Below are 12,499 nucleotides of genomic sequence, written 5' to 3' on the forward strand. Positions count from 1 at the left end.
AAACTTAGGCTGCAATAATAAAAAAATAAATAAAATGCATTAAATAAATTGCCTTCGCTTTTGGTTTTGGCACGTGTCCAGAATCAGGAATTCGACGAGCTGCAGTCACTTTTCAGAAAGTTTCTCTGTCGTCGGAAATAATTGGGGAGTTGAAGGCGAATCTCTGAAAACGTCATACGAGACGGATGACAGTTTTAGAAATCCCGAAGAAGGAAAAGCGTCTCTTTGCGTCGCTGCAGCTGTTTTTGTGTGGATTCTGGTGAAAGGTCCACAAACATCCCGGCCCCTGTCCCCGCCCCCCCTTCCCCCGTCCCCCACGTCCCCCGCTATCTCTGGTGACCTTTGTCCGCCACGACGCCGTGCGATAAGCCGCCGCCGTGCCAGACCATCTTCTACCTTCCAGCGGCGGTGCAGCACGGCGAGGAATCATGGCCCTCAACGTCCCCGGCGTGGTGGCGGTGGTGCTGTTCTACCTCCTGGTCCTGGGAACGGGGCTGTGGGCCGCCAGGAAGGCCCGGAGGACGGAGAGGAAGAGCGCCGGAGAGCGGACCGAGGTGGTCCTGCTCGGGGACAGAAACATCAGCCTGCTGGTGGGAGTTTTCACCATGACGGGTAAACGCACACGGAAACCCCCGTGGAAAATTAGCAGAGGGAATTGTTGTGAAAATGTTTTTTTTTTTTTTTTATTTACTATTTTTACTGGCTGCTTCTGCTGACAGGATGCGTTTGCTTAACGTACGTTTGAATTTAATAGAAAAAAAAAAAAAAACGTTTTAGGCCAAAGCAATGTTTTGAAACTGTCGTTTTGAGGGTCCGTTTCCACGACAATGGAGCTTCAATCATTAGCGCTTGAACTTTTTTTCTGCAGGAGCTACTCTGCCTGGGGTCTCCTCCTTTTTCCATTTTACACATTTTTATTTACGAGATTAGACACAAAGTCAAGCGGACAAACCAGCTAAAACATATCTGTCAAAAGAACACAGAAAAAAACAACAACAACACAAGTATAACAACAATAATAACTATGGGGTCATCCAAAAATCATTATTATTGATATTACAATCCTCGTTTTTAATTGCTGATCAGGTATTTAACCAAAATTCATTCTTGTGTAAACAAAAACTCTTTTTCTTATTTTTGGGTAGTTATTTTCTGTCAAGAAAAATCCCGGTAATTTCATTCCAGGCGTGGACCATCCTGATATTTATCTGCGACAAATGACTATTTATTATGTATAATTTTAGGTATTTTTGTAACAATGACATTTCTAATAAATGCTACCCGGAAGTACTTTAATGGCACTTTAATTGTTTACCAGAGAAACTGAAAATGACTGTCAAGACAGTCTCCATTCTCCTGGAACCTGGTAGTTTTAATAGTTAATCGGTTGTCCGTAGTGTCCCAACAGCACCCGCTAGTGGCCCACCCGGCTCACTACATCATTTCCAGTGACGTTTCTAACCTGTCTGAAAGCCTCATTTTCAAAATGTGTCGCCGTGAACGAGAAACGTTTCTAAAAAGAAGTGAAACCGCCGCCGCCACCGCCGCCGCCGTCTTCTCACCCTGCAGCCACGTGGGTCGGAGGCGGGTTCATCCTGGGCATCGCCGAGGCCGTGTACCACCCCAGGCTGGGCCTGGTCTGGGCCCTCATGCCCCTCCAGTACGCCGTGTCCTTCGTAATCGGTAAGACGCCGCCGAGACGCCGCGCCGCCGACGCGTCTAGCCGACGCGTCTAGCCGACGGCTCACGTCTCGCCCGCTGTGCCAGGCGGCTTGTTCTTCGCCAAGCCGATGCGGGAGCGGAAGTACGTCACCATGATGGACCCCATCCAGCTGAAGTACGGCCGCCTGCTGAGCACCGCCCTGGTGCTGCCGTGCCTGCTCACCGACGTGCTCTGGGTCTCCTGCACGCTGCTCGGCCTGGGTGAGTACGGCGGTCCGCCGCGCGGTCACGCCACGCCGTCACGTCACGCCTTTTTTGTGTGTGTGTGTGTGTGTGTGTCTGTGACAGGCGCCACCATGACGGTGATCCTGGACCTGCCGTTCGGCTATTCCGTGTGGATCTCGGCGGCGGTGGCCATCGTCTACACCCTGCTGGGCGGCCTCTACTCGGTGGCGTACACCGACGTCATCCAGCTCATCCTCATCTTCATCAGTCTGGTGAGAGTCGGGGATTCTCGTTTATCAGACAGGACCAACATCTTTCTATTCCATTCCTTTTACATCTGTGGGAAAATGGTGGACAGAAGGCGGGTTATTAGGATCTGAGCTGGACCCGATCCACTTCAGGGGAAAGACCAGGGGTGTCAACAGAAACCTGACCGTCGTCCGTTATTATGAACAGAAGACGGGAAGTCTCACGACGTCCAAAACCGACTTCCTGTGTGGAGTTTGCCTGTTGCTTCCCGTGCATGAATCCACGATCCATGAATTCTCAGACATTGGAAGATGAGTGATGCCGTTATTGAGGGTTATTTAAAAACCCAAAACACTATTTAGTAATAATGTAATCCAACGGAAATCTCCAGCTTGAAAATGTATAAAGAGCTCAATGTCTTCTCACAGCCGGCATACAAACAGATCCTACTTTCCTGCAGCAGAAATGTGCATTTTGACCGCCGTCCTGTTGCGCTCATGTGTTTCCTGTTCTTTTAATGTGATCAGATACAGCATGAGAGAAGAATTTGAGAGTAACTTTCTTTGACATTCTGGTGATTTCAGCGGCGATTTGTCGAAACACGTCAGCAAATTTGTGTATTTTTGAAAAAAAGCTGTTTCATTTTTAGAATTTAAACTGTTTTTTTTTTTTTAAAGATTGCGTGAAACCATTTATTGGTCTATTCTGTCGAAGGAAATGTGAAGTCCATTAAAAAAAAGTCAAAATACTGTACCGTCACCTGAAAACAAGCGTCTTCCTCGGTATCAAAAAGTTGAATATCGACACAAAAAGAGCTTTTTTTTCTTTTCCCCGGGCTCCATGTTTTCCCTGCAGCACTGGACATTTAAGGTGTGACATCCTGCAGACTCAGCTCACGGTTTGAAACGCTGTGTTTGCAGTGGCTGTGTGTCCCGTTCCTTCTGACCAACACCACGTCCGTCAGCATCGCCCAGACGGCGTTCAACCGCACCTTCCAGGAGCCCTGGGTCGGCGCTCTGGAGCTCGGCGACGTCTGGAAGTGGCTCGACGACTTCTTGATGCTGGTAAACTTCCTCGTCCAGCCCGTAACGACGGCTTATGTCGTGTCCGACATGTTCTCCGGTGAGACCGTCATCCTGTGTACCGCCTGGTTTTGACCTGCGGAGGCTGAACGCCACGGAACCTGCCGGCGTGCAGAACCGTCTGGGAGACGCTACATCAGATCACTTCGCTCTGGCCCGATCCGTAGAGGTCGATCAATGTCAGAGGAAACCTGAGCCGGGTGATGCTGACGGAGTCGAGATCAGCCTGAAATGTCCTTCCCCGGGTCTTCTACAGTTCCACAGCTCACCCCCATCAAGGACTCTGTTCCATCGCCTGCTGGCTGGGCCGTGTTCTTTATCCACTCTTTCACGCGGACCGCGAGTACGGAAGAGGGTTAGAGCCAATGTGGGAAAAAAACCCTGATTTCTGACTTTTTTTTCTCAGAATTCTGACTTTAAATCTCAGAATTCTGACTTTAAACTCAGAATTCTGATGTTTTTTCTCAGAATTCTGATGTTTTTTCTCAGAATTCTGACTTTAAACTCAGAATTCTGACTTTAAACTCAGAATTCTGACTTGTAAACTCAGAATTCTGACTTTTAAACTCAGAATTCTGACTTTAAATCTCAGAATTCTGACTTTAAACTCAGAATTCTGACTTTAAATCTCAGAATTCTGACTTTAAACTCAGAATTCTGACTTTAAACTCAGAATTCTGACTTTAAACTCAGAATTCTGACTTTAAATCTCAGAATTCTGACTTTAAACTCAGAATTCTGACTTTAGACTCAGAATTCTGACTTGTAGACTCAGAATTCTGATGTTTTTTCTCAGAATTCTGACTTTTAAACTCAGAATTCTGACTTTAAATCTTAGAATTCTGACTTTAAATCTCAGAATTCTGACTTTAAACTCAGAATTCTGACTTGTAAACTCAGAATTCTGATGTTTTTTCTCAGAATTCTGATGTTTTTCCTCAGAATTCTGACTTTTAAACTCAGAATTCTGAGAAAAAAAAGTCAGAAATCAGGGTTTTTTCCCCCCCACAGTGGCCCTAATCCTCTCCAGGAAATTTTGCCCCTAACAGTGGTGGAGGGGAGTTGTTAAAAAAAAAAGGGGAAAAAAGAGTTAAATATGTTGTTTTTGAAATGATTTCAGCTCTGGAAAAAAAACAAAAAAACTGTGAGAGTAAATTCAACTTTAAAAAGGAGGAATCCTGAGGTTGCCTCCTCTTGCTGCTCTGCTCTGCAGGCCCTCGGCAGTCTTTCGTTCCAGAGTTTCCACCAGAGGACGCTGTCCTCCAGCTCGTCTCGGACGGCGCAGCTGACCTGCTACGCCGCGGCCCTGCTCATCTCCATCCTGGGAATCCCCCCGGCGCTGGTGGGCGCCGTGGCCGCCTCCACCGGTACACAGTCACACGTAGTCAAACGTTTGGTTTACTTTTAATCTGTCTGTCTTTTTTTTTGGGGGGGGGGGGGGGGGGGGGTGATGAATGCAAATCAAAAATTTGAAACGAGTAATAATATATTATTTTATCAACAGAAAATGTTCCAAATTAAGAAAGGTTGAAAAAGTCACTGTTGTTAACTGTAATAACTGAATAAATAATAGTTAATGTGACAACAGAATACAAGATGTATATACTATGAATGTCATTTGTAACAGTGAGGGTTTGCTGTTAATATATAAATACTTCATTGAAAACTTTTAAAACATAAAAAAAAAAACACAGCAGAAGAAGAAATTCTTTTTTTTTTTTTTAAAGAAATTTCTGAAATCAAAATCTGAGAATATTGATATTTATTTTGGTTTTATGCGGATTTATTTTTTCGTCTCCCTCGTACCTGAAAGCTGAAAGTCGATCTAGTCTCTGTACGAATTCATGCTCTTTTCCGTCTCGGTCAGACTGGAACCTGACCGGGTACGGCTCTCCGCCGCCACACGTCCGGGGCGAGCACGCCCTGGTCCTGCCTCTCACCCTCCAGTACCTCACGCCCTCCTACATCTCCATCATCGGAATCGGAGCCGTGGCCGCCGCCGTCATGTCGTCCACCGACTCCGGCCTGCTGTCCGCCACGTCCATGTTCTCCAAGAACATCTACAAGAACATCCTGCGCACCGAGGTGAGGGTGGGAGGCGGGACCTTGTTTACATGACTTTGCAAATGAAAACACGTCGTTTCAGAAGACTTTTTCGTTTACAACGATTTTTAAAAATGACGTAGTTACCATATATGACCATCAGTGGGTGCTGTTGTTTGTTATTGTTTATTGTGGTTACATTACAAAAACAAAGGCAGAACAGAGACATTCTAGTGGACAGACGACCAAGTCGGTATTGTTATTACGGCGACTGTCAAAATAAAAGCACCAAGTCCCAGGAGAGTTCGGAGTCATGACACTCTGGAGGAAACATTCCAGTTGTCTCTACTGAGCATGTGCAGAACTACTAGTTTACTATGTATGGCCGTAGCCGTTGCGTTTGCTCCGTTTACGTTTACATGACTTTTCAAATGAAAACACGTCGTTTCAGAAGACTTTTTCGTTTACAACGCAACGTTTTTTTAAATGACGTAGTTACCATATATGACCATCAGTGGGTGCTGTTGTTTGTTATTGTTTATTGTGGTTACATTACAAAAACAAAGGGAGAACAGACATTCTCGTGGACAGACGACCAAGTTGGTATTGTTATTATGGTGACTGTCAAAATAAAAGTCCCAGGAGAGTATGGAGCCATGACACTCTGGAGGAAACATTCCGGTTGTCTCTACTGAGCACGTGCAGAACTACTAGTTTACTATGTATGGCCGTAGCAGTTGCGTTTGCTCCGTTTCCGTTTCCGTGACTTTTCAAATGAAAACACGTCGTTTCAGAAGACTTTTTCGTTTACAACGCAACGTTTTTTTAAATGACGTAGTTACCATATATGACCATCAGTGGGTGCTGTTGTTTGTTATTGTTTATTGTGGTTACATTACAAAAACAAAGGGAGAACAGACATTCTCGTGGACAGACGACCAAGTTGGTATTGTTATTATGGTGACTGTCAAAATAAAAGTCCCAGGAGAGTATGGAGCCATGACACTCTGGAGGAAACATTCCGGTTGTCTCTACTGAGCATGTGCAGAACTACTAGTTTACTATGTATGGCCGTAGCAGTTGCGTTTGCTCCGTTTCCGTTTCCGTGACTTTTCAAATGAAAACACGTCGTTTCAGAAGACTTTTTCGTTTACAACGCAACGTTTTTTTAAATGACGTAGTTACCATATATGACCATCAGTGGGTGCTGTTGTTTGTTATTGTTTATTGTGGTTACACTACAAAAACAAAGGGAGAACAGACATTCTCGTGGACAGACGACCAAGTTGGTATTGTTATTATGGTGACTGTCAAAATAAAAGTCCCAGGAGAGTATGGAGCCATGACACTCTGGAGGAAACATTCCGGTTGTCTCTACTGAGCACGTGCAGAACTACTAGTTCACTATGTATGGCCGTAGCGGTTGCGTTTGCCACGTTTCCACGGAGACGGAGTTGAAGCGTTGAAACTTCGCACACCGTCGCGTAGACGGACCCCAAGACACAATGAAGGTCTCTGGTTTTTTTTTTCCTGTGAAAAGTCGTGCAAACGGGGCCCGTGACGACCGCCTGTGTCCCGTCCGGTTCTTTGGCAGGCGTCGGACTGGGAGGTCCAGCTGGTGATCCGGGTCACGGTGGTGGCGGTGGGCCTGATCAGCACGTCCATAACCCTCTTCTACGACAGCACGCTGGTCCTGTGGCTGCTGGGCGCCGACGTGTCCTACACGCTCGTGTTCCCCCACCTGGTGACGGTGCTCTTCTTCCCGGTGACCAACGGCTACGGCGCGGCGGCGGGCTACGCCGCCGGCCTGACCCTGAGGGTCCTGCTGGGGGAGAACGCCGTGGGGCTCCCCGTCACCCTGCGGCTCCCCGGCTGCACGCTGGTGGACGGCGTCCTGGTGCAGAAGGCCCCCGTCAGGACCGTCACCATGCTCTGCACCTCGCTGGCCATCCTGCTCTTCTCCTGGCTGGCCCAGTGCGCCTTCGACCGCGGCGCGCTCCCCGAGAGGTGGGACGTTTTCAAAGTGCGGCAGGGGGGCGCCGCCGCCGCCGCAACGGAGAGGCGAGAAGGAGCTGGAAGCGAGGCAGTGGAACTGCAGCCGCTGCCGCTCGCAGACTGAATCCTCGCCGATGTCGTCCCTCAGTTTAGCCAGAAACATTAATTCTAACCTCTTGTTGTGGTTAAAGACGACCACTTCTTTACCCACTTTCATGCAGAAGAGTTGCATCGTTCTCTTTCTTCTTAATATAAAAATAAGGCCGGCAGCCTTATTTTGGGGAAAACAAGATGAAAGGTCACAGGAGGCGGAGCCACAAATCTGGAAACAAGTGGAAACGGCGGGTTTTGCCTCTACAAATCACCGAATGTGACGACAGATTTGATGTTGAACGGAATAAATGAAGTTAAACGGTACATCGTTGCTGCGTTTTGCGGTCGTCATAACCTCGAACCCTTTCACGGTCAACGGTTGAAGCCATAAAAGCATCTGGGTTTTATTGTGAAGCCACCTTTTGCGTGCTGTGAAGCACATCCTACACCACCACCACTGTTTTTTTTGTTTTTTTTAAACTCCTGAAACAAAACCAGTTCTCGTCAAGGATCATTAAAGTCATTAAAGAACGTGGCGTCCTGGAGAGCGTGAGATCAGTCCAAACACCAAACATACCGCGACAAACTAAACTTCAAATTAAAACGCCATCGGCAATGTTACGATGGAAAATGAAATACTTTTTTTTTTTTTTTTGCGTTTTCATTTCAGAAAAGTTTTGGTGTTTTCAAGGCAACATTTTGAAAACCATATCCGTTTCCACGGAAACACCAAACACCCTGAAAACAATGTCGTTTTCATGTTGTGGCCACTAGCGGGTGCTGTTTGTTGCCTTTGTAAAGAAATCACTTGAAAACATTGCTGTGTAATGTAAATATGCCTCAGGGATAAATACAGTATTTCTATTTTATTCTCAACAGGTTCTAAAAGTAATACGAGGAAGATTTATCGGTGTGTTTATTTTCAGATTTATAAAATTTTTTAATATTTAAATGTATTTTTTTTTTAACCCTGAATATTGCGAGGGGGGGGGGCCACAACATCAGATCCAAGTTTTCTTCAATACATAAACGTTTTGTGCCGTACCTTCACGTGTCATTCAGACACTGGTTTTATGGCTCGTCCATATTCCGTGTCGCACGCCGGCCCCGCGGCTCCTCCCTTCTTCACGCATGTTTGACTTATGTAATGATTTTCGTCAACAAATCATCCCGCCGCGTCCTCGGCGGGCTAAATTTGCCCGCTCCTAAGCGTAACACAAGCCTCGACGGGCGGACGCTTCTCAGCAGATGTCTCTTCGCCGACCTCGTCGATCGTTTCCGTCGAGCGGCGTACTTCGCGTATTACGTTCCCGATGCCGGCCGGCGCTCGTCGGTTGTTAGCGACGGCGGACCCCCGTTGAGCTGGATGTGTCACCTGTAAAGACGGGATGACATCTCCCGGGCGGAAGTCTCGAGCTGACCTTTGGTCAGCACGGGGTTGTCACCAAACGCTCACGGCACAGATGGATAGGGTAGTGTAGGGCCTAAAAAGGTCGCCCAGCCAAAATGTGGGTCAATCTATTTTTGACCGGCGAGAATTTATAGACCCGGATCGTAAATTTAGACAAGAATCCTCGATACTCAAGTTTCTTTGTCATGAGCGCCGCGCCGCGCCGCACCGCGGCGTGGCCAATGCGCTGCCGTGACTGACGCCCTGGATTGTTGCCCCCAGAACTCAGGAATAGTTCCTTAACTGTTTGGCCGCCGACCGGCCCCCTTCGGATGGGGAAGCTCTGTATTTAAAGCCCCCAAAGACAGCTGCCATACACTTGAGATAAAGGTTAAAAGATGCCGTGAGCACCTCTTCACACACACACACACACACACACACATGCAACCTTCAGCCCGGTTGATGTTACATCACAGCGCGAGGTGTCTGCCGTTCCTCCGCCGCCCAGGTCATGTTATCCCGAGAAGGAGGGTTGAATCAAGGGTACGTGGCCCGAGCGGCAGATGCCAGTTTCACTTCTGATCCGCGGAGGTCTTCTACCTGAAGGAGCCTGTCACTTGTTAGGTGACTTCTTGTAGGAACAAATTGTTTAACCCTCCGCCTGTCACAAGTGGATCCTCGCTAAGGCCTCGCTGAGCCGATAATGATTGGAACATAGATTTTAAAAGCTTAAGTTGTGCTGTCAACAAGACAAGGTGGTGACTCAGGGGGGGGGGGGCTTGGTTTGAATGGCTGTGCTTGAAAAGCTTCCAGATTGCTTTCATCGTGCTCGGATTACGTATCATACCGCGGTTCGGATGATTGTGCTTGGTTTGAACTTGAGTGATGACCGTGATGCACATAAAGATAATAACGGGTTGCCTTGCGTGCGCTTGGCCTCGCAGTGACCATTTTTATTGGTGGTTATAAATTAGCTCTCGGTGTGAATAAATGTGTCTCTAGTTTTTTGTTGTCTCTCAGTTGTTGAAACCGGCGACTGACTGACAACCTGCCGTGGGCATGTCTTTGTCTTTTAGCCAATATCAGCCATTGGCTCAAACCCAAGGAGGAAGTCCAATAAACAGACTAAAGAAGATTGATGGGCGTCTTACATAAGCAGCTGGGAAAACTTGTACGGCTGTGGCTCAGGTTGTCGGTTCAATCCCCGCTTGTATGCTGAAGCTCCCGATGGAGATGGAACACTGTCATCGTTGCTTAACTGTCACGATGCACGGGTCCGAACATGCAAACTCCCCCCGGGGTCGAGATGGCAAAGCCCCCACCACGGTCTGTGATGTCATCAAATAACCACAATCAATCAGGGGCTATCAATCAAGCTACAAGCTACAGAAGCTACTGACACTAGCAGGAGGAGGAGCGGGGTCATAGACCAATAGAACTAGAAGCTACTGGCGCTAGCAGCAGGAGGAGCAGGGTCATAGACCTATAGAACTATAAGCTACTGACGCTAGCAGCAGGAGGAGCAGGGCCATAGACCTATAGAACTATAAGCTACTGACGCTAGCAGCAGGAGGAGCAGGGCCATAGACCTATAGAACTATAAGCTACTGACGCTAGCAGCAGGAGGAGCCGGGCCATAGACCTATAGAACTATAAGCTACTGACGCTAGCAGCAGGAGGAGCAGGGCCATAGACCTATAGAACTAGAAGCTACTGACGCTAGCAGCAGGAGGAGCAGGGCCGTAGACGTACAGAACTAGAAGCTACCGACGCTAGCAGCAGGAGGAGCAGGGCCATAGACCTATAGAAGTAGAAGCTGCTGATGGATCTACTTCTAAAGTTCCATGTGCTCTGTCTTATTTTGTGTTTTTGGTGTGTTTGATGAGTCACAGCGCCCCTAAAGGCCTGACATGTGCACTGCAGCCCTGAAGCCTCGTGTTGAGTCGAGTTCATAGTGACGTGTGGACGGAGGTTTATTTTGGAGAACGCTGGGGAGAAAAAAGGTCGTTTTTCTCGTCGTGCGGACGTGGCCTGAAGAAGCGCTGACGACCACGGTCCGACCGACAGGCTCAGTCACTTTGGAAAGACGTCAGTCAGCATCTCCCAGGTGCTTGTCTGTCTTCTTGGCTCCTGTCCTGCTCTTGGAGGACGCTCCCCGCCGGTTTCACGTTTCCTGTCGTCCACTTTCACGGCGCGTTTGACTTACGTGACCTGATCGTCTGGTAACGGCCACAAAACGATCCTGAACTTGCACACAAAACTCTCTGTTTCCTATCAGCGTCTATGTTTCAGTTCACCCAGTTCCAGCTGGACGGATGGATGGATGGATGGATGGATGGATGGACGGACGGATGTTCATCTCCCTGCCTTGGTCATGTTAGGTTCAATGACATGCAGTAATCTTTATCCCCACTTGAACCTCGGCTCATCTATTTGCATCAATTATTCATACTGAAGTGTCTCGTTACACCTTTTATTCCCCTTTTTTTCCCGATCATTCAGGAGATCAAACGTAACGTTAAGATTACTGAATAGATATAAGCTGCGGATTTACAGACAGGGCTGTATTTATTGAGTATGCAGTGCTTTTATTTTAAGAACTCTGTGAAAGTGGCTGAAAGATGAGCCCATGAGCCCATCAACCCCCCCCCCCCTCACCACCCCCGTGTCTCATAGGGTAATAGCCTCGGTTATATCACACCTGCTTCGAGTTGCAGCGGGAGCAGATTGTTTACGGCCTTCAACCACCGTCACTTTGACGAGAGGAACCAGGGGCTTGTGTGTGTGTGTGTGTGTGTGTGTGTGTGTGTGTGTGTGTGTGTGTGTGTGTGTGTGTGTGTGTGTGTGTGTGTGTGTGTGTGTGTGTGTGTGTGTGTGTGTGTGTGTGTGTGTGTGTGTGTGTGTGTGTGTGTGTGTGTGTGTGTCACGCATGAAGCAATGTCCCCAACATTTCGTCACATCATTGCTCTCCCCCAGTGCAATCTCTCTCCCGATCCTTCGGCAAAGTTCTGAAGACGACTTCCTCCACAACACACTGAAAATGATGTCGTCGGGCCACTAGTGGGCGCTGTTGTGTTTCCGTTACCGTAACCACACACACGCTGCAGCGGAGAACAATATACTCACTACGAGTCAGACAACTTGAGGTTCCAGTACCACAGTTTGGTGTGACGCTTCTGTTGTCGTCGTGTCTTTCTGAGCTCAAGACTGATTCTCACCCGTCGACAAACTGATTTAAAAAAAAAAAAAAAAATGTATTTCCATAATCACCTCATGACTGACATCTGCAATTTTGATTCCTCCTGTACTGCAGTCGTGCCTTCAATCCTTCCTGTGTGGTTAGAATGTCAATCGCACATTTCAATTAACTGGGATATAACAAGACACACACACACACACACACACACACACACACACACACAGCTGACACATGATGGAAAAACACTGATCTCGATCTCTCTCTCTCTCTCTTTCTCTCTCTCTCTCTCTCTCTCTCTCTCTCTCTCTCTCTCTCTATATATATATATATATATATATATAATACCAGACCAGAGGTCCTGTCCAACACACACACACACACACACACACACGGTTCTCTAAACACTGACAACTGAAGCCACTCAAACAGTTGACATAAAGCAAGGACAAGGACACGAGGACGGGGACACGAGGACAAGGACAAGAGCAGAGGACGAATACAAAAACGGACAATGCAGAAGGAAGGATGAAGTCCCAGCTGAAGTGTTCATGTGCTGCCAGT

The 12,499-nt window shown here is 47.6% G+C and overlaps 1 protein-coding gene across 1 annotated transcript; it reads left to right on the plus strand.

Annotated features, from left to right (window-relative positions):
- Positions 1–428: 428 nt before the first annotated feature.
- LOC308149231 (high-affinity choline transporter 1-like) lies at positions 429–7,380 on the plus strand (the record flags this gene model as incomplete). Its single annotated transcript, XM_080520913.1, has 8 exons — positions 429–612; positions 1,570–1,683; positions 1,768–1,923; positions 2,011–2,159; positions 3,057–3,200; positions 4,432–4,585; positions 5,086–5,303; positions 6,856–7,380. The coding sequence occupies 8 exons, from the start codon at positions 429–431 to the stop codon at positions 7,378–7,380; spliced, it is 1,644 nt and encodes a 547-aa protein (XP_080377039.1).
- Positions 7,381–12,499: the final 5,119 nt, after the last annotated feature.

The sequence above is a fragment of the Blennius ocellaris genome, assembly GCF_963422515.1.
Source record: "Blennius ocellaris genome assembly, chromosome: 3".
Classification (NCBI taxonomy): Eukaryota; Metazoa; Chordata; class Actinopteri; order Blenniiformes; family Blenniidae; genus Blennius; species Blennius ocellaris.